The 27,726-nt window shown below is 33.7% G+C and overlaps 1 protein-coding gene across 2 annotated transcripts; it reads right to left on the reverse strand.

Annotated features, from left to right (window-relative positions):
* Positions 1–27,726, reverse strand: LOC148948973 (uncharacterized). Of its 2 annotated transcripts, none has more exons than XM_089094154.1 (2): positions 27,542–27,726; positions 1–1,843 (listed from the first exon to the last, which is right to left on the reverse strand). In XM_089094154.1, the coding sequence occupies exons 1-2, from the start codon at positions 27,690–27,692 to the stop codon at positions 1,131–1,133; spliced, it is 864 nt and encodes a 287-aa protein (XP_088950280.1). In that variant the 5' UTR covers positions 27,693–27,726; the 3' UTR covers positions 1–1,130. The 2 variants fall into 2 exon arrangements, with proteins under 2 accessions (XP_088950280.1, XP_088950279.1); XM_089094153.1 differs by having other exon boundaries at positions 27,032–27,726.

Below are 27,726 nucleotides of genomic sequence, written 5' to 3' on the forward strand. Positions count from 1 at the left end.
CATCTCCAAAATCTATACAAACACACTTGCTTAAAATGTAAAAAACTGTTATCTCTAAGAAAAATAAACCCCTTAAACCATAAAATAAAAACTTATATATGTTTATTTTCAATTCCAGCCCATTTCCTAGCATTAAAAAAAAAGTATGAAAAAAATTCATTTTAGATGCATTTAATCAGTCAATCAACTTGGCTGCTTGGATTTAAAAGGTACAATTTCAAAAAACACGAAAGTGCTTTAAGAATAAAAAAACATAAAAATGTTTCATTTTACGACTCTTACTAAAAATCAGTTCTATGTAAAAACCACAGGAAAAAGGTTAAAAGATACAGAAGAAAAGCTGAACCCAAAAGCTCCAATTTACAACAAGTTCTGTGATTCGGAAAAGAGGAAAGAAAAAATCCTGGAAAATTAAAATATTAAAATGTGTTAGGAGTCAAACAAGTTAGTTAAAAGAGGATTGAAGAAATTGATTAGAAGTTTTCAAATACCAAGTTTTCAAAATATTGTCAGATAGCACCTTTTGAGTTAGTCGAGCCAAGTTGATACATATAAGACCCATATACCAAAATCTCTCATAAAATTTTTTAAACTAAATAAGAAACTAGTCCGACGTTTGTCGAATCTTGATAACATTAAATTAGGATATGTCAATTTAAACAGTTCTCTTTTAAGTAAAAAAAGCAAAGAAAGAAAGTGGCACCGATTTTATAATCAGAATAAAACTAGAGCGTAAAGGTTTCAGTCCTCTGATTAATTTCTAATTGTAATATCGGCAGTCGACAGACAAGCGTCTAAATGTTAGTTTTAAAAATTGTAATTAGATGAGTGTTAGCATAATAATGCTATCAGTACTATTAATGAGCGTTAGGATAGTGAAAGCAATACAAAAAAATAACTAAAAATAAAGATATCATTTAAAATAAAAAGAAATTTGACCTAAACATTTCCAAATTAATAAGAAAACTAGATTAAAAATAGATAAGTAAATATGTCAAAAAATCATAACAGAAATTCTTGGTGACTACATCTTTATAACGGTGACTAAATTCTTTAGTTAATTTTGATAATACTTCGATTACTTTTTATTCTAGTATTTCTTGTACATATTTATATTATTATCACTACACTTAGTTTATATGAACAACATATTGAGGTAATATCTGGTTTTCGTTGTCGATGATAATCATTGTTCCTCTTCCTTGGTCATCCTTCTTAACACGAAGTGAGTCATATCCTTTCGCCAGAAGGGTGTAGTCACTAACATCCTGTGATCTCCCTGCTAATATTTTACAGAGTATCAGGGCTTTAACACCACCAGCATATCTTAAAGCTGTTTCTGGGAACTCTGAAAAATAATGTCCTTGACCATACGCTGTTCGCTTTATGTAAGAGCGTCGAAAATTACTTTTGAGAATTGACTCAATATTCTTTTTAACTGGAGTACCATGGAATGCTAAAATTGGTTTTGCTTCATCTGCGCCAGCTCCATACTTTGCTCCAAACTTTTTTGAGGTTTCCAGAAACTGTGATTCTAATGCTGGGTTTATCACATATGTTACTTTGACGACATCTCTATTTTTGCAAAAACGTCGGAATTGTGCCTCAGCAACGCGAAAGTGATAGTCCAGCTCATCTGATGGATCAAAGGATCTATTAGGATAAATTTCATATTTGTGAAATTTGGCAGGTACCACGCTTCCAATGGGCACTCCCATTTGAGTAACTTTGTAATTGATGACATATCTAGGATATGCTTGACGTGGGTCATAAATGACAAATTCATCAAATAAATCTCCGCCACCATTTTTCGTATCACGAGGAGCAAAAAGTGAGTCATAACCTAAAAAATGAGAGACTAAATATAACTAAAAAATGAGAGACTAAATATAAAAAAAAACATTTAAGATCTACCTTATGTCACCAAAAAAATAAATGTGTCCCATGTATTTTTTATTATCCTTTATGACAGAAAAAAAAACAGCAAATACCAATTCAATCTCTGAAGAGTAAGGATAATACGAAGTTTTACTGGCGTGATGAGTTTTCCAGTCATCAAACAATAATGATAACTAATTTTTATATTATTGTCAGAGATTTTCTACTAAGTTTCTATCTTTTTTAAGGGGGGGGTGGGTCGCATCTCTTTAAATGTGATAAGAGTTTTCCTCTTTATCAAAAATATACCAATGTATATAGACTTCAAAGAATACTTTGTCACGATAATAAAGTTTTTATTAATAATAAACAACAAAGCCTTCGTGATAAAACAAAGTTATTATAAAATGTTTCTTTTAGCCTATATTTCTTTTATATTCCCAGTGCCACACTAGAGAAAAGCGTATGATAAGTTTTTATCTTTTGAAATTTCTTATCTAGCTAGTCGTAAGTTGTTTTTTTTATTTTCGAGGTTGAATATTATGTAAAATGCCCTTTAGATATTTGTAAGGATATAAATATTTTGTATGTCTCTTTGCGAAAGATAAAAAAATTATATTATTTAAAGACAATAACATAAAAAAACTATGAGTAAAGGATGCGGCTTCAGACTTCATAGTCCATACCATTAGTGCTGATATTTATTTTACGGCCATTCATTCAGGAACAGTAATAGGAGGTGAGGAGCGTAGCCATCTTTTGCTTTCGAAAATTCTTTCTGTTCGGCTCCACAGAATACCCCTCCCCAAAAAAAATCCTTCACGGAAATTCTTCCCCTCCTGGAAAAATTTACCCCACATGTAAAATAACAATCGCATTTTCAAATTTAAAAGTATTTAAGGATTTTCGGCTTATCTGTTGAGCATTGTTGGATAACTTATATCCAGAAAATGTTAATAATGTGAACGAAAGAAAATGTCAAGAATTTAAATTCAGAATTTCAATCACCGCAAAAGTATTAGAAAGTAAAAAAAAACGCAGAATAGAGACAAAACCATTCCTTTATATTTCCAATGATATTGTCTTTCAACAAGAATTTCAAAATTATCCCCTTTCTTCCCAAATAATGGCTGCGTCCATATATCTACTATAATAATACATTATGTTTGGCTCTTCATTTAGATATTTAGTGTTTGCCGTATAAAATAGAAGCACAAAAAATATGGACATAAGGAACATGACGTTAGTCATTTCAAAACATAATTCAGTCAATCAGTAGTCAGCAGTTGCTAAATTATTAGTTATTTCGATTAATCTAATTTCGTCAAAATATGTCAAGAAGACTAATAAATGTATCTCCAGGGATAATATTACCCCTAAAGACCCTAGGGGAAGGACCTGAAAAAATAAAATTGGCAATTGTTGATATACATATTTTATAACTAGAAAAGAAGGTTTTTATGTACGGTGTGTGATGGAGTCTGTTATAAATTGACCTCTACTGCCTGCAGCTACTATGAAGCAATTTCTATCAGCTTCTAGATGTAGTGTAGTTAATTGATTATTGGGCAAGATATAATAATGGATCCTGTGCCTTATTCTTTTTTGGGTGATTTCGTGGTCCAAAACTTGGCTTTCAGAGCCCCAACTCTGTAGCTAGCAAGGCCGACTAAATTATTGCGAATGAGATGAACAGCCTGCAGAGCCTTTTAGAAGATGAACTATATTCATTATTGATTCTATTTATTGGTTTTAAGCATACAAACAATAATGGGACTTGACCTTTATTCTGTTATATAGGAAATGATTTCTTTAGGTAACCCTTTATTCTATTCTGTTCTTTCTGTTATAGGTAGTCCTTTATTCTGTTCAATAATCTTGGTAACGATTTCTTCATTTTTTTAATATTATAAGCAAATAAACACATTGCTCAAATAAAGTAATTTTTCAATAAAGTGAATTACACTCTAGCCCACAGGAGGCGTTAGACCCCAAGGTTGTGAGGTTAACAATAAACTCGATTAACTGTGGGTAAACATCAACTAATTGTTGAAAAGAATAAAGGAATGTGGTTTGACAGTTAACATATACTGAAATTAGTTGCTGATGGTCTGGTAGTTTTGGATTTATTAAGGTTATAAAACAGAAATTCTTCTAGATGCGTTCTGTTTTCAGTAAAGTCCAAACTTCAGTCTGGTCTTTAGAAGGCATAGGGTTGTTGGCTCTACTCCTCTGTGTGCGAGTCTCTTCTGGTATTTAGTTTGACGTTGTTTTTTTTTGTAATTAAAAAAAAAACTTTTTGCACAAAATAAGTTTTTCAAAAAAATGTTAAGAACTGCATTATACCAAAAATGAAAAAAAAAAGAATCAAATAATCTACCAAGCATACGACTACCAAAAAATTTAAATGAATTTACTGAAAAAATGTGCATTTTCAGTTTAATATACATATGCTGATATTTATTCCTTAAAATATTAATCAATTTTTTATTTCTTAAAGTTATAAAAGTGAAAAAATTTAAAAGAATTTTTTCGGTAAAGTACAAATTATATTCTGGCGTTTACAAAACATAGGGTTTAGAACCCTACTCAGATTAATTTCTGCTCGTTTTGAGTTTGGCTTATTTTAATTTCTGTTTATTTTGGGTTACATATATTTATTGATACAGATTTGTGGTAGTTGTATGCTTGGTAGATTATTTGATTCTATTTTTCTCGTTTTTGGTTTAATGGAGTTCTTTACTTTTTTTTGAAAAAAAACATTTTGTGGAAAAAGTTTTTTTTGATTGATTTTTGTTAATCTTATATTGGCATAGCCTTTTTCAGAGAGGAAGACGGAGCCTCTTCTAAAGTTAAACAACCATCCATTCCATACAAACCTTAAATGCCCCCTGGTCATAACTTATAACCCTTCCCCTAATCTCTGGGGCTTGTTTCAACCCCAAAAGCCTTGTTATATGATATTTAGACTATTTTGATTAGAATGGTTATCTCAAAATTTCTATTAGACACATTTCGAGACAATACGACGTTTGTGTAGGGTTTAGGGGGTAGCTACCCTCTGATAACTTTGACTCTTAAAAAGAGCACTAGAGCGTCTGATTACCAATCCAATGAGCCCCCTCCGAAGTTTATATGACCACACTTTCTATAAAAACCCTATATGTCCCCAGGGCCTAACTTACGACACTTTCCCTTACGGTTGGGGGGATTTGTTATCCTTAAAGACATAATTTAAAGACCTTTCTGATGGACTGAATAAAATTTCTGTATCAAAATTTTCCCTCTGATCATTTTCAACTAATGAAAAAGGCACAAGTTTCTCAATTTCCAGTCAAAAGAGGCCTTTTTGAAGCAGCTATGACAAAACTTTGTGTAAAAACCTTATATGAACCAAGAGCATAACTTACTACCTTTGTCCTGAGGGCTATGAGGAGAAGGTTGTCATCGTCAAAGACATAATTTCCAGACCTTTTTAACTACGTTGAACAAAATGGCAATGTCAAAATGTTGATCGGAAATAATTGGAGAAATGATTGGCGCAGGGGGGGGGGGGGGCAATTCTCCCTCCGATTATTTTCGACTATTAAAAAGGGCAATAGCCCTCTGAATTTCCAATCAAAAGAGCCCTTTTTGAAGTTTTTATGATAAAACTTTCTATAAAAACTTTATCCATAACTTACAACCTTAGATTTGAGGGCTGTGAGGGGGTTTTCACACTAAAAAACATGACTTTCACACTCTTCAACACGTTCAATAAAATGGCTATATCAAAACATTGATCGGAAATGTTTGGGTCAATGATGAGCATAGGGAGGGGGGCATTTGCCCTCCAATCCATTCTCACCATTAATAAGCGCAATACCCTTCTCAATTCACAATCTCAATTCACAACTGGCATAGACCTAAATTCCAAAACTTTCAACTATGTTGAACAAAATGTCTATCTCAAAATTTTGATTGGATGTATTTTGGGAAATGGAACACTGGAATATTTTTTTAGTTATGCTGACTGTAACGTGTTTGTACGTATTTTAAATTATATTAAAAAACAAACATGCCAAAATAACCGTGAGAGGGGGGTTACTGGTCCTCCAATCGCTTTTGACTATTTAAAAGTGCACTAGCCCTTTGAATTTTCAATTGAATGAGCCCTTTTTAAAGTTTCTACGACAAAGAATTAAACACAAACCTTATATGCCCCCAGGGCATAACCTACAACCTTAGCCCTGAGGGCTTTGGGGGGAGTGGCATACTCAAACACCTAATTTACAGAATATTCAACTACTTTGAACAAAATGGATATCTGAAATTTTTGATTGGATGTGCTTGGGGAAACGCTGGGATTGAGAGGGGGGTTAGTTACACTCCAATCACTTTCGACTATTAAAAAGGGCACAAACCCTCTCAATTTCCAATTGAATCAGCCCCTTCTGAAGTTTCTATTACAACGCTATCAATAAAAAACTTATATGCCCCCAGGGCAAAACTTACAAACTTTACCGTGGGGGCTCTGGGGGGTTGGCATCCTCAAATACATAATTTCCAGAACTTTCATCCACGTTGAACAAAATGGCTATTTCAAAACTTTAATTGAATTTGTTTGGGGAAATGGTGGGCATGAGAGGGGGTAGTTGCTCTTCATTCAGTTTCGACTGTTAAAAAGAGCACTAGCCCTTTCAATTTCCAATGAAATGAGTCCTTTTTGAAGTTTCTACGAAAAAACTTTCTATAAAACCTCATATACCCCCAGGGCATAACTTATAACCCTTACCCTTAGCGTTGTGAGGGGAGGGTTGTCATCCTCAAGGACCTAATTTCCAGAACTTTCATCTACGTTGAACAAAATGAATATCTCAAAATCTTAATTGGATATTTTTGGGGAAATGATAGGCGTGAGACGGTGGTTAGTTGCCCTTCAATAACTTTCGACTATTAAAAAGGGCACAATTTTCCAATTCAATATCTAAATGAATGAGCCATTTTTGAAGTTTCTACGACAACTCTTTCTATAAGAACCTTATATTCCCCCCACGGCATAATTTACAATCCTTGCCCTGACGACTGTGGGGGGCGGGTTTCATCCGCAATGACCTAATTTCCAGAAATTTCAACTACGTTGAAAAAAATGGCAAAGTATTTATTGTATGTGGTGGGCGTGAGAGGGGGGCTAGTTCCCCACCAATTTCTTTCGACTTTTAAAAAGAGAACTAGCCATTTCAATTTCCAATCGAATGAGCCTTTTTTTAAGTTCCTATAATAACTCTTTCTATAAGAACCGTATATTCCCCAATGTATAACTTACAACCCTTGCCTTGAGGGCTGTGGGGGGGATAGTCATCCTTATGGACCTAACTTCCAAAACTTTAAACTACGTTGAACAAAATTACTATCTAAAAATATTGATTCGATGTGTTTGGGGAAAAGGTGGGCGTAAGAGGGGGGTTAGTTGCCCTCAAATGATTGTCGACTATTAAAAAGGGGCCTAGCCCTTTGAAATTCCAATCCAATGAGCCCTTTTTGAAGTTTCTACGACAAAGCTTTCTATGAAAAGCTTAAATGCCCCCAGGTTATAACTTGTAACCCTTGCCCTGTAGGTTGTGGGGTGATTGCCCTCCTCAAAAACATAATTTCTATTTGGAAATCAACCACATTGCATAGAATGGCTATCTCAAAATTTTTATTGGATGTGTTTGGGGACATAGTGGGCGTGGACAGGGTGTTAGTTGCCTTCCAATCACTGTCGACTATTAAAAAGGGCACTAGACATTCCAATTTCCAATCGAATGAGCCCTTTTCGAAGTTTCTACGACAACTCCTTCGATACGAAGCGCCCTGGACTAGAAAAAAACAATAGATTGTGCCAACATCCTTCTTTACTTAGGCAGCGCTATTGCGCTACCTAGGATTTCTGGTCCTTTTAGGTTTCATTTATCTATGATAGTTTTACGAAAAATATTTTTTTTGAAATGAAAAATTATTTTACTTTGTTACTGTTCATCGTAGATTTAATGAAGCTCTTCTTTTCTTATAAAGAATGCGAGAACTGATTCATTGTCAGATGCAAAAAAAGACCATTAAAAGATTACTGAATGAGGGATTAGAAATGGAAGTGAAGAATATTCCACCATTTTCAGTGATTAACTGAAAAAAAAACTTTCCGAAAAATAAGTTTTTCAAAGATAAGTAAAGGCCATTTTAAACTTAAGCTCAGCAGATACAAATACCTTTTAAAATTCAATCTCAAAACGACCAGAAATTATTATTAAACAATAAATGAAACCCAAAAGGAACAGAAACTAAACAAACAATCATAGCAAAAACATACAACAAGTAATAATATAAATGAGTAAATAGATCTTAAAGCAAGTAATGCATAGATTGAATATGCTTACATGTTGTACAAATATTTGTACACCATGTCTCGACACCGGAGTTTTCGTTATCTCATTTTTGAATTTTTTTTAACAAGATGGCTACCTCAAAATCTTTATTTGATGTATTTTATGGAAAGAGGGTGTGGGGGAGTTAGTTCCACTTTCATCACTTTTGACTCATAAAAACTGGACTAGAAAGTCCAATTTCCAATCAAATGAACCCTCTCTGAAGTTTATACGAGAATCTCTTCCTGCCCCCGGGCCCTGGGGGGTTTTGTCGACACCAGAGTTTTGTTATTTAAACTTTCAACGATTTTTAACAGAATGGTATTAAAAAAATGCATATAAAGCCCCTCATGGGGGAAAATAATAAAAAAATGTTGAAGCTATATCAGATTTATTCATTCATTTATGTTTGCACCGGTTACCTTTATGTTTGTAAGACAGTTAATTTTAATTCCAGTTCGTTCGGGGTTTCGTTTATTCTTTAACAGTAATTTTTGGTCTTTTTTTTAGTTTTAACTATAATAGAAATTAATTTCTGTTAGTTCTGAGTTCAATGTAACCCTTTATTTTTCTTAGAAAACTTTTTTATGCAAGTTTTTTTTTAATTATTAATAATAAAACATTGAAGCCTTATCGCCTTTGCTATAGACAACTTAATTACATGCCTCTGATAAATGAAACGTAATTTTGTCACGCAACAATGAATGGATCGAAAAATGGCTTCAAAAGACAGTAGTTAGGCTATTTCATTTGTTGATGCAGAAACAACAAGATCGTTTTGATTAGACCATTTTTCGAATTTTTTGTGCCAAAATAATTTAGCATTTATCGCAAAGTGTGTATTTTAACCTTTTTTTAGATATGGCTATAATTATATAAGTATTTTAGCATTTTCAGTTTGAGAGAATTTCTGGGAGCAATTGGATAAAAAAAAATTTATCTAGTTCTAATTAGTCTATTTTGCTATGTCTTAATGTCCCTTCGAAATTTCTTGACCTTTTAACTTTCTTCCCATACAGAACTTTAATTTATTAAAGTCTTTGGGGTGGGAGCAGCGTAGTTGACATAAAGAAGAAAACTTTAGCGCAGACAGTAGGAGAGAGGGGAGGGTGAGGTTGGAGACTCATCCAATACAGGGCAAAACTTCACTTATCTCCTCCGTTCCCGATTTAGGAGATTAGACAGACTCATTGGGCTATAGAATGTTTGACCGTGTGAGTTGTGGAAGACGTTAAAATACTGAAAAATAATTTATATTTTTAGCTATTGCAGGATTGATTTCATAAATTGTGCAATGGTGAGCCCCCTGGCCCATGAATTGGGTGAGCCCCGACTCATAATATGCAATTTTGATTAATTGTTCCGTGTTATGTGCATATAATATTCTATATATAGGAAAAGTTCTTGGCAAAACCGGGTTAAAGAAACTATTGATAGATGTGGTTTTAGTGAGTATTGGAATGAGGGGTAGGGGCTAGGTGTGGAAGTGGGGCTAGTTGCAAAAAAAGTAAAGGATAGACTAATAGAGCAGGAAATTCAAAGGTGGCAGAAACAGAAATCATCCTTGGCGTCCCTGGGGCTGTATGGGCTGGCAAAGGTGGTTTGGGGGGAGGATGTTTACTTTAAAGCGGGGATGAGTAGTGAGGATTTAAGGTGAGTAATTTCGGTTCGTGGTACTTTTTTGGGTATTGGAGAAAGGAGGAAAGATATTGGGAATTTTAGGATTAATAACGGTCCTTACCAGTGTTCTATGTGTGGAGAGGAGGAAGATATTATTCATTTTATGGGTACATGCCAGGAGTTAAGAAATTTGAGGAGAGACGTGTTTTCAACTGATTTTGGAGGGGTGGATTGGCTTGAAAAAATTTTATAAAGTAGAAATTTTGATGATTTTAGAAGGTTGGGTAAATTTGTAAGAGTGGGTATGGCACATAGAGAAACTTTTTGATGAATTGTGAGTAATTTATTGTGTTTTTTGTATTTATTTTTGTTTTGTTATTTTGCCATGGCCCGAAAAGGCTTTTGTTGCAATAAATATCTATCTATCTATCTATGTATGTTATTTTGAGTTACATTTTTATCGCATTGCGTTCATTTTTAAGCCTTGAGATAAAAACTGAAACCTTAGCGCAGACAGTGATGGGTGGAAGTGTCCCCCCTCACATGTGTAATTGAGCAGCCACAGAGACAGTAATACAAATGCAAATGATCTGTCTTTTTAAAATGTCTTTTTTCAAAAGACACGAAAAAAATCGTCTAAAGGAACCTGAAGTGTTATCTCTGACATTTCCATTGATTCTTTATTCTCGTTACTCTCAGATGTAAATTTTGGAATATTATTGAAATGCTTTAGTCGTCCGCCCCCTGAATAATTCACATTTGGAAAACCTGCACCCTGGGAAATCCCCCCAGAACATTTTCTTTTTCTGCTGATAATTCCCCCCGCGTTAAATTCCACCCAGCAGAAATTTCCCAGCCGTGGAATATGCTACACCAAACATACTCCCCACAGATAATTTTGGATATTCATAAAAATGGAAGCTGAAATTTCTACTCAACTTTTTAGGTCAGAAGCAATGCTATAGCGTTATCTAAGTAAAGAGCCATAAGGGTTCAATGAATTAATATTTATTTAATTTTCCAGGGGCACCTTATGAGGAAGAGGTGGTCACATCAACTTTGGAACGGGGTTCATTGAATTACAAATTAAAAGTTACAGTGCCCTTACACCAGGGGCGGATCCAGGATTTCTTAAGGGGGGGGAAAGAGGTTGAGCTGATAAATTTGCGTTAGGAACAAGTTTAATTCACGTAATCTTTCGTTAATTAAGTAAATTACATTACTTTAGACTACGTTAGAGTGGCATAATTTATATCCCCTGCTCTTAGCGTTGTGGGGGGAGGGTTGTCATCCTGAACATCTTGAATTTCCAGAACTTTCAACTACGTTGAACAAAATGAATATCTCAAAATATTAACTGGATATTTTGGGGAAATGATAGGCGTGAGACGGTGGTTAGTTGCCCTTCAATAACTTCGACTATTAAAAAGGGCACAATTTTCCAATTGAATTTCTAAACGAATGAGCCTTGTTTGAAGTTTCTACGACAACTCTTTCTATAAGAACCTTATATTCCCCCCAGAACATAACTTACAACCCTTGCCCTGACGACTGTGGGGGGGGGGTCATCCTCAAATACCAAATTTCCAGAACTTTAAAATACGTTGAAAAAAATGGCAAAATTGTTATTGTATTTGTTTCAGGAAATGGTGGGCGTGAGAGGGGGGCGAGTTGCCCACCAATTTCTTTCGACTTTTAAAAAGAGAACTAGCAATTTCGATTTCCAATCGAATGAGCCTTTTTTTAAGTTCCTATCATAACACTTTCTATAAAAACCTTATATTCCCCAGTGCATAACTTGGATCCACCACTGCCTTACACTCTCTGTTTCTTTTCTTTTTAGGGAGGAGAGCAGATGCCTAATAGGTGTATGTTAATACAAAAACTTTCTAACTCTCATTGGGCCCCCAGGTATAAACAGAATTAGTTCAAAGGAAGCGGTGGGGGGTTACTATTTAATCCTTCTTCATTCCCGTGAGTATTTCTGGTCTAGGCTGTTTTTATGAAAGGAAAATTTGGGGATTTTACCACGGAAGATTTTCCCAAGGAAATTTTCCGACTGTTGGGGAATTTTCTGGGGGATGGGGAGTTTAAAGACTTGTGTTACTGCTAAATAAACTAAAAATGTTCACTATTTTCGCTTCATTATCTAAAATTCTGATTTTTTATTGTTTTAATTAAATAAAACAATTTTAATTAAATAAAAAAAAACAATATTTTTTACTGAAAGTAAGGAACGACGTTAAAATTTAAAACGAACAAATATTATTCCGTAAATGAAAGGGACTGTCTCCTCCTAAACGCCTCGCTATTTACGCTAAAGTTTTTTATTGTTTAAAAAATTGAGTTGTGAGAAAGTCAAACTTTAGCGCACAGAACAAGACGTTGAGAAGGGGACAGCCCCTTTCATATACGGAATAATTTCTGTTCGTTTTAAGTTTTAACGTCGTTCTTTACTTTCAGTTTAAAAAAAACTTGTTTTTTTTTATTTAATTTTTGAACGTTTTTGAATTAATGCAGGTTTTGATTTAGGATCACCGTATATGAATAATTAAAACAAAATTTGCATATTAATTTTACTTTTATTTTGCTAAATGGCTTTTTCGAAACTAGTTTAATTTTATTTACGAACGTTTTTATTAGTTATAAACGTACGTAACTTACGAATTAACTTATGCAACGAAATTTTATATTCATATATTTTTAATATGTATATTAGGGGGCTCGCCCCCTAGTCCATACATCGCTCTTTAAACTAAATTTATAATTTTGTTTCAATACTTTAAAAATGATCCCTTAATCACAAAGGCTGTTATTTAGAGTAAATAGCTCTTATGAAAGTACTAAAAAATCTTTGGCTTAAAGAGCGAGATATTGATTAGGGGGTAAAACCAATCATACACGTAATATTTTCTGTTCGTTTTAAGTTTTGATGTTGCTCCTTAATTTCACTTGGAAAACATGTTTTTTTTATATGTAGTTTCTGATCTTTTTTTAAATAATGCTGGGAAATCCGGCACACCCTTCATAGCAATGTCCCTTCCTCCATGAAAACTTGCTTCCTGGTGAAATCATTCCACATAACCCTCAACCCAACCACCCCCTACTACAAGAAAAAATCCCCCCTGAAAACGTCTCTATACTTCCCAATACCAATACTATATGTTGACATTGGGTAAAGTTAATAACTTTCAGCCTCCCCCCAGGGAATTCGGGGGATTAAGTCATCTTAAAGGACATAGTTATCATATTTTCAACCATGCTGAACAAAATGGCTATCTCAAAATTTTGATCAGGTGACTTTGAGAAAAAATGAGCGTGGGAGGGGGCCTAGCTGCCCTCCATTTTTTGTCACTGAAAAACGGCACTAGAGCTTTTAATTTCCAGTTCAATGAGTCCTCGCACGATATTCTAGGACCACTGGGTCGATACGCTCACCCCTGAAAAAAAATAAATAAAAATAAACATGCATCCGTGAACTTTCTTCTGGCAAAAAATACAAAATTACACATCTTTGTAGATAAGAGCTTGAAACCTCTACAATAGGGTTCTCTAATACACTGAATATGATGGTGTTATTTTCATTAAGATTCTAAAACTTTTAGGGGGTCTTTCTCCCTTTTTTCGAAAATCAGCCAAATTTTCTCAGGCGCTTAACTTTTGATAGGTAGAACTAAACTTGATAAAAATTATATTTTAGAAATCAGCATTAAAATCTGATTCTTTTGATGTATCTATTGGTATAAAAAACCCGTTTTCTAGAGTTTCGATTACCATTGAGCCTGGTCGCTCTTTACTTACAGTTCGTTACCACGAGCTGTTTGATTTGAATGTAAAAACAATACAGTGATTTTGGTCAAGAATATCCTTTAACATACAAAATAAAGAGCGTGCCAATGACAAAATGTTATCTTATATCCAGTTTGGATGCGATTTTTTGGTTTTACTTATATTTGAACTCTGCGAAATCAAGAAAGATTAAGACACACGGTATAGGCTATACATGATTCTTTTGTTCTTTAGATTCTTTTGCTAGGGAGGAGGGCAGATGCCTAGTAGGCGTGTGTTAATAACAAAACATTCTAACTCTCATTGACATTCTTGCATATACAAAATTAGTTCAACGGACGGGGCGGGGGGGGCTGTAAAGATCGATACTTAATCAATTAAAAGTAAAGAGTGTGGAATTTTTCTTGGAAATCTCTCCGACCAATTGGGGAACTTCTGGGGAAAGGGACGCCGGTTCCCTATCCAACTTGAAGATTCCATAAATTGTCACAAAGTCGTCAAATAAAAGGGGACTAATTAGCTTCTCAATGCATATTTCTCCTTAGAATATGGCCCTCTTCAAATCCCCTTTGAAGACTTTATCTTCTTGATAAATGTCCCAGGGTATCCCCACTCCCCAGCTTTAAAATCATAAATTATTTAAATATAAACATGAGCTTCTAAACCATATTATATTGAGGAGACGTTGACTTAGGGATTCATGGTAGTTACAGTATTAAAAGTGACAAAAATGACATATTTTGCCCTTTTCATCATGGCTGCTAACTTGTGTCAGCACCCCAATTTTGAACCTCTTAGTCTTTTAGCCTAGTTCTTAAATCTCTAAGAAAAAAAATCCTTATGTTCTTTGGGGCTATGGTCAAGTAGGAGAAAATGCTTTCATCTTAGAGTTTTCTGAACTAAATTGGATACGAACATTTTACATTAAGCTCTAGCAACTCGTCAAACGGAGCAACTCGTCAATGGATCGGAACATCATTGTATTTTTTTTTTTTTTAATCATTTTAAGTATATTTTTATTTTAAATTTTTCAGTCAAATATTAAAAACGTAAAATCCGAATGCACATGTTGGGCATTCCAGTCATCACACGTAAAAAGAAGAAATCTAATAACGGGTCTTAACTTAAAATGCACAGTGGGTAACTAGGCTTAATAAAAAAAATGACCGGTCTTACTTAGAAATTAAAACTCTTATTACTACCAGAGCCGTATCAAGGATTTTGGTTCAGTGGAGTGGGGTAGTTTTTTGTTAGGGGGAGGGGTAGAATGTAAATTTAAAGAAAACATGAAAAGTGTATTTTTATGAATTTTTATTACGTTTTTATGAGTCTGACAAACATTTTGCTTCGGGGTATTTAAACCTTTCAATCCCTCCCATAAAGACGGCCTTGCCTACTATTACTACTAACCACTTACCATAACACCAAGTCACCTGAAATTACCCCAGCTACGCACACTCATCAGGAAATATATTGTAATTATTTAATTGCATAGAACAATTTTAGAGTAAAATCAAGCCTATGGTCCAAAGAATTTTCAAAGAATTTCATTTTAAAAATCTACTAATGAGAATTATGACAAGCAAAAATTAAAAATAAATTTCAAGCCAAAATTTTTCAATGATACATAATCCTATGTAAACTCAGTTAAGTTGTAGTTCTAATAGAGCAGTATATACAGTTTATACATGCTTTTGCTTCTAAATGAATTTTTTGGTAATCATCAGTTTTTTTCTCAATGTCTATAAACATGGAGTCAGTAACACTATCAAACAGACAACAAACTTTTCAACAATGAAAATTTTTCTATAGTAAGATCACATCTTAATACTTTAAAGCATACAGCATACCATATTGCTATTATTTAACTGCATAGAAAAATTTTGGAGTAAAATCAAGCCTATGGCCCAAAGATTTTTCAAAAAATTCCATTTAAAAAATCTACTAATAAGATGTATTACAAGCAAAATTTTAAAATAAATTTATAAAATTTCAAGCCAAAATTTTTCAATGATACATAATTCAATGTAAACTCAATTAAGTCGTAGTTCTAATAGAACAGTATATGCAGTTTATACATGCTTTTGTTTCTTAAGGAGTTTATTGTTGGTAATCATCAGTTTTTTTCTCAATGTCTATGAACATACAGTCCGTGACACGATCTAACGGACAGCAGACTTTTCAATAATGGAATTTGTTTCAATAGTAAGATGAAATCTTAGCACTTTAAAGCATACAGCATACCATATTGCATATTTAATTGCATAGAAAAAATTCTGGAGTAAAATCAAGCCTATGGCCCAAAAATTTTTCAAAGAATTCCATTTTAAAAAATCTACTTATGAGATGTATTACAAGCAAATGTTAAAATAAATTTATAAATTTCAAGCTAAAATTTGTTAATGATTCATAATCCTATGTAATCTCAATTAAGTTGTAGTTCTAATAGAACAGTATATACAGTTTATACATGCTTTTGTTTCTAAATGATTTTTTTGGCAATCATCAGTTTTTTTCTCAATGTCTATGAACATACAGATAGTAACACGATCAAACGGACAGAAGACTTTTCAATAATGGAAATTTATTTCTATTATTTTTAAGAGGTAATTACTTGGAAAAAAAAAAAAAAAAAAAACTGTCGTCCTAATCCAGCAATTGAGACAAATGTGCACTTGAACGAGGTTTTCACCTTAATCATCTATCCAACTACCTAGGACCAAACAGTATAACCGAACCATCAACCAAATAGAAATGTCCAAATCCATACAGAGTCGTCATTAATAAATATAAGTCGGTGTAAATATACAAACAAAAGAACCTTAATTCTAGTAAAATATTTCCAAGGAGAACCTTCCATTAGGGATCATCAGAAGAAATACAACCTGCCTTAACGGGTTTCGAAGCTTTACTTTCTTTACCCGGTACAGTAGAGCCTCTACCATAAGATCTATATGGTATTCCTACGTCAGGTAAAACTTGTGAAATGCATGCATACTAGTAAAGCTACTTAAAATTACATACAAAAAGTGTTTCATTGTTTCCTTAATAAAATCCCAGAGGTCACTGAGCAGAGACCATTCTGGAACAAATGAAGACTGGTCCAGATGTGTCTCTTATTGGTATCCGGAACCAATTACAGATTTAAAGATCCTCAAGCTTGTTTGAAAAGAGTCTACTAATTCAAAATTCCAAAAAAGAAAAGCGAAAGAGAAATTATATTAAAATATCATTCAGTATTTCTTTATAATTTTTGTATATTTACTTAAAAGTACATGATACATAAAACTAAATTTTTTGAATTGCCAACTAGTTTTTTTGGCAGAAAAACCTCTTGAGATCAGTTTTTCGCTCAGCTTTTTACATCTATTTTTAAAATCTGTGTAATTACTGCATATTTTTGCATACCTAAATAATTGGGAATAATAAGCTGCATAAGTAATATTTGAATATATATTACTTTCAAGGAATGGAAAATTACTTACTTCGAAATTAAAACCATCCGTTTTATTATATATTTTAAAAACTAATTTATTATTATCTGAAATATTAATATTTAAATCTAAGAAATGGTCAGAGTGCCCCATCCCATAGCTAGGCTCCAGAATTAACTCTTGTGGATAAATATTTTTTGAAATCTCATTAAACTCTGCACAATTTATTACTAATAGATCGTCCAGATATCTTTTATTATTTGAAAGGTTATATTTTACATTGCTTGGGCTATTTTTATTTATCATATATTCGTATTCTAATTGACTTAAAAACAGGTCCGCTATGAATGGACTCGCATTCCCACACATAGGAATACCAACAGTTTGTTTATATAAATTCCCATTAAATCTTATAAAAGTATTAAAAAAAACAAATTCCAATAAATCACATACCATATCCAAGCTATAACATCTTGAATTAATAGTACTTCTAAAGAAATTCGTTCATCGGGCTTTTTTATTAAAAGTATCAATTTTCAAAAATCCGATATTAGACAAAAGAAAAGACCATTTTCTTTATGACCATTTTCAATTTTTCGAATACTAAATTAAGTGACAAATTTGTATACAGAGTAGTAAAATCAAATGAATCGACTCTTTTAGCTGAAACATTCGCCAAAGAATCTATCACTTGTAACGAGTTATTAACACTCTAATATGGGTTAAAGTTAGAAAATTTTTTAATTCCGGAGCAATATGCTTTAAATTTATTTCTAATTTCTCCTAGAATTCAAGATAATTCAGTAGCTGCAATTCTGGCTGGACACTTTACTGCCCAAGCAAAAAAACTTGGTTTTGGTGAATTTTTATGAATTTTATTGTCCAATGTAAGAAAGGAAACCTTTTATCATTATCATTTATTTTAATATTAAATTTTTTCAAAATTCTTTCTTCTACATTTTCAATTAAATTATTCTCCTCTATATGAGCCTTTTCGTATGTATTTGTTGTTTGTAACTCTTTTGATAAAATATCACAATAGAGTTTCTGACAAATCATTGCAAAATTATTGCTAGCTTTATCAACTGGTACAATTATAAATTCAATATGTATATTAACAATTGTTTCTTTCATTATGTCATTAAAAAATATTAATCTAATTATATAATTTTTTGGATTGATTCTAAGCATAGTACTTCGTACACTAGTCAAACTCAAGTTTATACTATTCTGACATATGTCCCTGTCTGTTTTCTCCTTCTTGTACCATTTATCAATAGATAAGATTAAATTATTATATAAAAACCTAAGAATATCTGCTGGCTTTATGCGGACTGATGATGATGACCGACTGTGTCATCGAAATATTTAGAGTCTTTGTTTTATATTTTCGTTTCACTGTCTAATAAAAGGACCTATCCCTATTTGGAATTATTATTTATTATCGTCATAGAAAAGGCAGTGTGGTCATGGAGAATAATAGTAACATCGTATATATGGGGATGACAGACCAACTTCAGAATCAGCAACATTTCATTTAATATTGGAAGAATAAAATGATAAATTTAGCACCTGTAAATTCAGCATTATTTCATTTTTAATTAGAAGAATATTAAACGCAGTATTACAAGATTCAAGAACAGTTAGTGAACTTTCTAAGTCAATGGACCGGTAACCTGCTTTGACCTGCAATTTCGGAGAAACTTGTACCACCTTTACTCAACGCAGTGTTAAAAAATTCAAGAACAGTTTGTGAACTTTTTAAGTCAATGGACCGGTAACTTACTTTGACCCGGAAGTGATTATTTTGTTTAGTATAAAAGCAGTTTTTTAATTTTGATAAGTTAGTAACTCTACTGATGATGATGACCGACTGTGTCTTCGAAATATTTAGAGTCTTTGTTTTATATTTTCGTTTCACTGTCTAATAAAAAGACCTATCCCTATTTGGAATTATTATTGTTTTCGTCATAGAAAAGGCAGTGTGGTCATGGGGAATAATTGTAACGTCGTATATATGAGGATAACAGACCAACTTCAGAATCAGCAACATTTCATTTGCTATTAGAAGAATAAAATGATAAATTTAGCACCTGTAAATTCAGCATTATTTCATTTTTAATTAGAAGAATATTCAACGCAGTAGTTACAAGATTCAAGAACAGTTAGTGAACTTTCTAAGTCAATGGACCGATAACCTGCTTTGACCTGCAATTTCGAAGAAACTTGTACCACCTTTACTCAACGCAGTATTAAAAAATTCAAGAACAGTTTGTGAACTTTTTAAGTCAATGGACCGGTAACTTACTTTGACCCGGAAGTGATTATTTTGTTTAGTATAAAAGCAGTTTTTTTAATTTTGATAAGTTAGTAACTCTACTGATGATGATGACCGACTGTGTCATCGAAATATTTAGAGTCTTTGTTTTATATTTTCGTTTCATTGTCTAATAAAAGGACCTATCCCTATTTGGAATTATTATTGTTTTCGTCATATAAAAGGCAGTGTGGTCATGGAGAATAGTAGTAACGTCGTATATATGGGGATAACAGACCAACTTCAGAATCAGCAACATTTCATTTGCTATTAGAAGAATAAAATGATAAATTTAGCCCCTGTAAATTCAGCATTATTTCATTTTTAATTAGAAGAATATTCAACGCAGTATCACAAGACTCAAGAACAGTTAGTGAACTTTCTAAGCCAATGGACCAGCAACCTGCTTTTACCTGCAATTTTGAAAAAACTTTTACCACCTTTTCTCAACGCAGTATTAAAAAATCCAAGAACAGTTAGTGAACTTTTTAAGTCAATGGACCGGTAACTTGCTTTGACCCGGAAGTGATTATTTTGTTTAGTATAAAAGCAGTTTTTTTATTAATTTTGATAAGTTAGTAATTCTACTGATGATGATGACCGACTGTGTCATCGAAATATTTAGAGTCTTTGTTTTATATTTTCGTTTCACTGTCTAATAAAAGGACCTATCCCTATTTGGAATCATTATTGTTTTCAAATGAAACTCAGAGAGGAGAGAAAGTAACAAAATGAAAAATAAAATCAAAAAGGGAGGAAAAACGAGGATTTTGTCAGCCAGTGGCGAAACCATGAAGATGAAAATATAAGCAAATATTTCGACAAGGACGTCTGCCAAGTCGTCCTCAGTGCTAAACAAAAAATAAAAAAAACGAAAATCTAACCTTTTTGAAGTTTACCATACAAAGACAGAACAGACACTGAATAAAAACCAGGCATGAATCAATGAAAATGAATTTACCAAGATGATTGGGCAAGGATCTTTCGCCTTGCAATAGTTTTAGCTGGTCTACAATTTCGGTTTTCATTAGATATGCAAATAGGTTCTTTTAAGTTATTTCGGGTGAAAATATTGATTGAGTCCTTCAAAATTAAACTGTCGTAAATTGGGCTGAATGAAATATCTCCAGTATCTCTATTTATTGCTAAATTTTGGTTCATATATTTTTTTTTATCTCAATTACCTCTTTTAAAAGTTTGTGGTACGCCATTAATAGTTGATATTAAGGTTGCCTCGTCAAAAAGAACTAGATGTGTCGGATTTACGAAAATATGCGAAGCCAAAGCCGAATCAAAGTTGTCATTGTCATTTTTTAATCTCAGGGACTTATCTATTGAAATTTTGTGCTCATGCAAACGTTCACCTAGTTGTTGATGGGTCCTACCAATGTAAAATTTTCCACAAGAACACGGATTTGGACACAACTACAGTACGGTCTGTTATCTTCCTGAGTTCAAAAGTGTTCAACTTTTGTTCGGTTTTGAAAGAAACAGAGATTATGTTTTTTTAAAATTTCTCAAGTTATCGCAGTTTCGATGTAGGTAAAACGATGAAAGTTTTTCTCAATTGCCGGTGTAACTGAATCAAGGGGGACAAGCTCCCTATTTTTTCCTTTTATCTTTTTTTAATCGTCTATCTATTATATTTTCAATGAGTTTGATTGGGTAACCATTGCAGAAAAGAAACTCATTGAAAATATAATAGATAGACGATTAAAAAAGATAAAAGAACAAAATTGGGAGCTTGTCCCCCTTGATTCAGTTACACCGGCAATTGAGAAAAAAACTTTCATTGTTTTACCATACATCCCGAAACTTGGCGATAAACTTGGAAAATTTTATAAAAAACGTAATCTTTCTGTTTCTTTCCAATCCGAACAAAAAGTTGAACACTTTTTCATCTCAGGAAAGGATAAAACAGACCCTGTACTGGGTAGTGGTGTCTACAGAATCCCGTGTTCTTGTGGAAAATTTTACATTGGTAGGACTCATCAACAACTAGGTGAACGTTTGCATGAGCACAAAATTTCAATAGATAAGTCCCTGAGATCAAAAATTAAAAATGACAACTTTGATTCGGCTTTGGCTTCGCATATTTTCGTAAATCCGACACATATAGTTCTGTTTGACGAAGCAACCTTAATATCAACTGTAAATGGCGTACCACAAACTTTTAAAGAGGTAATTGAGATAAAAAAATATATGAACCAAAATTTAGCAATCAATAGAGATACTGGAGATATTTCATTAAGCCCAATTTACGACAGTTTAATCTTGAAGGACTCAATCAATATTTTCACCCAAAATAACTTAAAAGAACCTATTTGCATATCTAATGAAAACCGAAATTGTAGACCAGCTAAAACTATTGCAAGGCGAAAGATCCTTGCCCAATCATCTTGGTAAATTCATTTTCATGGATTCATGCCTGGTTTTTATTCAGTGTCTGTTCTGTCTTTGTAAGGTAAACTTCGAAAAGGTTAGATTTTCGTTTTTTTCTTTTTTGTTTAGCACTGAGGACGACTTGACGGAGGTCCTTGTCAAAATATTTGCTTATATTTTCATCTTCATGGTTTCGCCACTGGCTGACAAAATCCTCGTTTTTTCACCCTTTTTGATTTTATTTTTCATTTTGTTACTTTCTCTCCTCTCTGAGTTTCATTTGAAAACAATAATAATTCCAAATAGGGATAGGTCCTTTTATTAGACAGTGAAACGAAAACATAAAACAAAGACTCTAAATATTTCGATGACACTTTTTTAAAGGGCAGTAGAACTTGCAATTTCAAATCAAATTAGCCGCATCTAAAGTTTGTACGACCACCCATTCCATAAATGCCTTGTATACCCCCCAGGACATTACTTACAACCCTTGCCCAGGGCTCTGGGGGTTGTGAAAGCTCTAGAGGCATTGTTATATTTTTTGGACAATTTTGAAAAAAATGACTCTCTGACTATCTCAATCAGATGCATTTAGTAAAAAGAGGAGTAGTTGGGGGGGGGCTAGTTGACCTCCATCACTTTTGACTCTTAAAAGAAAACTAGAACTTCCAATTTTCAACTAAATGGACCACCTCTAAAGCTTATGCAACATCCCTTCCATAAAGATTTTAAATCCCCCGGGGCATAGCTTACAGCCCTTACCCCCAGGCTCTGATTTCTATTGGTTACATTTTGGGAAAACACGACGTGTGGAAGAGGGTGGCTGCCCTCTGATCACTTTGACTCTTAAAAAGGGCACTAGAACTTATGATTACCAATCCAATGAACTCCCTTCGATGTATATACGACCACCCATTCTATAAAAACATTATATGCCCTCAGGGCATAACTTAAAACCCTTTCCCTGAGAGTCTTAGGGGTTGTCATCCTCAAAGACACAATTTGCAGACCCTTCAACTATGCTGAAAAAAAATTATTCTGTCAGAAATTTTGATTGAATGTGTTCGGGGAAATGATGGGTTGGGGAGGGCGTTATGGTTGCTCTCAAATCGATTTTGTCCCAGGGCTCTGGTGGTTGTGTCAACCCTAGAGGTATTGTTATATGTTCTTTGGACCATTTTGAACAAAAGGGCTATCTCACAATTTCAATGAGATGCGTTTGGTGAAAAGAGGGTTAGTCGGGGGTGGGGGGAGGGAAGGGGAAGCGTTCCTCTATCACTTTTGACTCTTGAAAGGAAACTAGAACTTCCAATAATCATTCAAATGAGCCTCCCCTAAAGTTAATACAACCATCCCTTCCATCTAAACCTTAAATGCCCCGGGGCATAACTTACAACACTTGCCCCCAGGCTCTGGGGGGGGGGGGTGTTTCAACCCCAAAAGCCTTGTTAGATGATCTTTGAACAATTCCTAATAGAATAGCTATCTCAAAATTTATGTTGGATTAATTTAATATCCCTGAGAATTCTGGGGGGGGGGCTGTCCAATATGTGGGGAAGATGAGGATATTTGTAATTTTTGGGGTAATTGTAAGGAATTGGAGGATCTGAAAAATGAGTGTTTTTCGTTAGTGTTGGCAGATAGAAAGTGGGTGGAACGGATTGTAGGATCACGAGTCTAAATGAAATTAAGGAATCTGGCTAAGTATGTTGATGAAGGGCTGATACATCGTGAAAGATGTATCTCTTTATAAACATTTTGCGTGAAGATAAATATATAACTACGTTTTTGCTTTTAATTTATTTGTTGTTTTTTTGGATGGTTTTGTTATGTTTATTTTCTGTTTTTTTTTTTCGTATGCCCCGACGGCTTTTTTTAGAAATACATTCATACATCCATACACGAATTCATTTTTCAGTACTTGTTATGAGTTTGATGTCAATAGTAAGCTTAGTTTTATTTTATACTTTTGACTTCTTGATTAGCCTAGGTAGAGACTAAAGTTTATTAGACAGTACAGAAAGAGCTCTGTGATAGGAGATATCTTTCCTGAAGGAAAAGATGAGTTATCAGATTGTTGAGGTCAAAATGGCGCTTTGGGCCAATTAACGAGGCACTTTCGTATTGCAGGGGAACTACACTGGCCAGAAACCTACCAGTTGTTGGAAATCGGCAAGAGCAAGACACGTTGATATCCGTGGCACGTTAGAATTGATTATGGCCGGTCGATCACGTTACTACACTCTATATACACTGACATATTACTCTGGCGGTGTTAGAGATCTCCAAATAGTGAAGGTGGAGAAATAGACTTCCTCACCAATAATGGTAGCATCTAGAGGCCTTCTGGTGGCAAAGTACTGGCCAGTACTGGTGCTCTTTGCCAGTACTGGTGGCAAAGAGGCGTCCTCTCTTCCAATACTTAACTATTATCGTGTTTTAACACTGAGCGTTGTCCAAAGTTGATAGAAACATATGTGCCACCTTATAAACTTAAATGCTTGTATATACCCATCACAGCGCTGTGGCAACTAATACCAACAAATTGGCAAACGATTCTCCAACACCTCATCCTGTTTAAACCTCCTGCTATGGCCACTTAGCAGAAGTACTGAAACCACCATTTAATAGCCCCATCCCAGCTCACTCTGATTACTTCTATTTTGAGAAGGCATGGGGGATGTCAGCCCTACTCATGTTAATTTTTGCTTGTTTTGAGTTTGACTCACTTACTTTTTGCAATTTACGTCTGTTTCGGCTTTCGTTCATTTATTGATGGTGATTTGTGGTAGTTTTATGCTTTGACTTTATTTCTGCTTATTTTTGGTTCAATGGAGCTCTTTACTTTTCTTAGAAAAACTTGTTTTGTGGAACAACTTTTTAAATTAATCCCAACCAAAGTTTATATGCCAAGAATGGGCAACTTGCATAGCTTACGGATCTTGCCTGGAGGAGGTACGGGGTTATTTTGACCCCAGAGGCATAGCTGTTTCATCTTTGGACTATTGAACAAAATTGACCGTTTCAAAATTTTTACCAGATGTATTTAGGCCGAAAAGGGCAATGGAAGTGGGCCAGTTGCCTTTAGGTCAATTTTGACTCTTGAAAAGGGCACTATAACTTTCGATTTCTAATTGAATTACTCCTCTCCAAACGTTTTAAAACTACCCCTAAACCCTTCTATGTGAAGCGGTCTGGGAGAAAAGCAATAGACAAGAATAAAGTAGAACCTTGTGGCTCTTTATTATATGCAACACCAGCAGAAGAATAATACATTTACAAAAACCAGTTATTTTGTCATTGATAAATTTACAAAAACCAGTTATTTCGTCATTATATTCAATAGTAATCATCAGAAGAACACAAAATAAATAGCAGGGGTTCAAACCCCGCCAATGAATCCATTCCTGACCAGAGTAGGTATAATACCAGAAAATGAAAACACAGTTTCATATACAGAGCAGCAAATAATTAATTCATGCTGAGCTTTATAAACAGAATTAATATTTTAGTAATAAATAAAGAGCATAACTTTTTTACTTGTATTCTCTTATAGGATTTTATTTTGCTCGCATTCTGATATCTATCATATCACAACCCAGCAACAATGGACTTTGTTTTAACAAACACAGCTAAATATGCCATGGAAACGAAAAGGTAAAACTCAAAGAACAACAAAACAACATTAACCATAAATTGGTTATTTTTTAACTTTGTTTATGTGCCTTCACCTTCACATACTGTTTATCAGAAAAATGTTTGCGGTTTTTTTTAAGGAGCCAAGGAGGTTTTTGAAGCCCTGATTGAAAAACTTGATTTATACAATTAGTTTGAGAAGCATAAAATTTAGTATCACATAGGTATGCTGTGTTACACCAGTATCCTGTTGTCAAGCAACCAAAAATTGTATACTATCTCCTATAACTGACATTAAAGTCCTTTAAAGCCTATTTTTTTTAAGAAAGAAGCATTCCAATTCAGATTTTCTTAATCCTAATGAAGTAAAGATTTGCTTTTGCACCATTCCCAACATTTGACTGTTACCTAAAAAACAAAAAGACTAACCCACACAAATAAGCCAACTTGTTGTTTGCCAAGGCTATGTTCTGGCATTACATCATAGAGGCTACAGAGTGATTAGATCAAAAGTGAATTTAAAAATCAAAGAAATAAGGCTCATTTGCTAATGGTGAAATGTGAGTGTTGATTGTTATTGTAGGAGATCCATTCATCACTTTTCAAAAATGAAATAGCTTTATGATTTAGCAAATGTATGAGTTTACAAGTAAATAGATGACTAGTTTTAATTCCAGAAAGAAATTGAACACAGTGAAAATTCTGCTGATGCTTTGTGATATTATTTTGTATCAAAGCATCATCATTGTGCTCAATATTGTCCTGGAGTTCAGACTAGTCATTTACTTATTTGTAAGGCCATCCATTGCTAACTGAAAAAGCTGTTTAGTTGCCTTAACTGATGAAGGAATGAACTTTGCAATTATAGTCAATAAAAGAGACTATATTTGGCAGGAGTGGATCAAGGGGGGCCAGCTGGCACCTACCCCCAAAGATGGTACCCTCAACCCATCTTTTTTTTAACTAAACTTGTCAATTTGTTCAATTATTGGTACCCTCGTCACATTACCCCCCCCCTCTCAAGATTTTGCTCTAGATCTGCCTTTGAGAGTAAACATTTAAGGGGTGTGCAAATCTGAGGTAATTTTGATATAGGATAAGCCTTTTAGACTAGCAAGGCCTATAATAACCATAAAAATTACATTTCAATATCATCAAAGAAACCTTCTTAGATTTTTAAATTAGCTTTTGATCTAATCACACTGCAGCTCCTGTAACTTAATGCCAGAATATAGCCTTTGCAAACACAAAGTTGGCTTACTTATATAGGTTGGTCTTCATTTTTAAGATAGCTTTCTTATGTCAGGATTGAGCAACGATTTGCGAGAGCAAATGTTTGCTTGATTAGATTTTGGAAAATCCTCTTAATCATATTTACACATTTACTTCAAGCAGCTCAGTTTGAATGGGGGTCTGGCACTATCACAAAGTATTTCACCTTTTCTTTTATTTGACTTATTCTATGATTTCAATTGAAAATTCTTAAAGAACAAAACCTTAACCCTCAATTCAAATGGTAAAGGTACATTCTACTAACGGATGGTATTTAGCCTAGACTATATCACTATGAAGAAACAAGAAAAAATCCATACCCATGAAGAAAAAATCGGGTTTAAAAAAAAACACTTCTTTGGGTTTTCTGGTATTCTTTTTTTTGTACCAATAGCAGACTGAGCCAAGACAAGCCAAAGCAATTAGTAATTTCCATTTGTGACCTATGAAAGCAGAAGAACTTTTTTCTTTTAAGGTAGAATTCATGTTTATATGCTCAAGTGTTTGATGCTTGAACAGCAAACACCTAATGTATCTACTAGTGGTAGAAGAGACCTTCTGCATTAGGTAAGAGCCACAATTGATGTACATACGTGTAACTGCTTCACATATCGACAATACTTTCTGTTTGCATTGATCAGAAACAGAGAAAATCTTATATATTAGGTAAGAGTCACCACTCATGTTCATGTGGGTAAATGTTTGATATATGGGCATCAATTTTGGTTTGTATTGATCAAAAATAGAAGAAAACTTTTGTGTTATACAAGAGCCACAATTAATGTCCACAAGTGTGACTGTTTGATACATGAACAACAGTTTTTGCTTACATTGCTCAAAAACAAAAGAAAGCATCTGCATTAGGGAACAGCCACAATGCATGCCTATATGTGTCATTGTTTGATGCATGGACAAGAATATCTGTTTGGCGTCATTAAAAACAGATAGTAATTTCTGCGTTAGGTCAGAGATATTATCCATGTCCTTGTTTGAAAATCTAACACTTAAAACACAC

This window comes from Artemia sp. Qi Xiang Cuo, chromosome 9 (assembly GCF_049724085.1).
Source record: "Artemia sp. Qi Xiang Cuo chromosome 9, ASM4972408v1, whole genome shotgun sequence".
NCBI lineage: Eukaryota > Metazoa > Arthropoda > Branchiopoda > Anostraca > Artemiidae > Artemia > Artemia sp. Qi Xiang Cuo.

Coding starts and splice junctions, on each gene's coding strand:
- LOC148948973 (XM_089094153.1), bottom strand. CDS start 27,692: ATGGATAATATCTCTGACCTAACGCAGAAATTACTATCTGTTTTTAAT. Junction 1,844..27,031: donor ACCCGATTTTTTCTTCATGG/GTATGGATTTTT, acceptor CTCATTTTTTAG/GTTATGACTCACTTTTTGCT.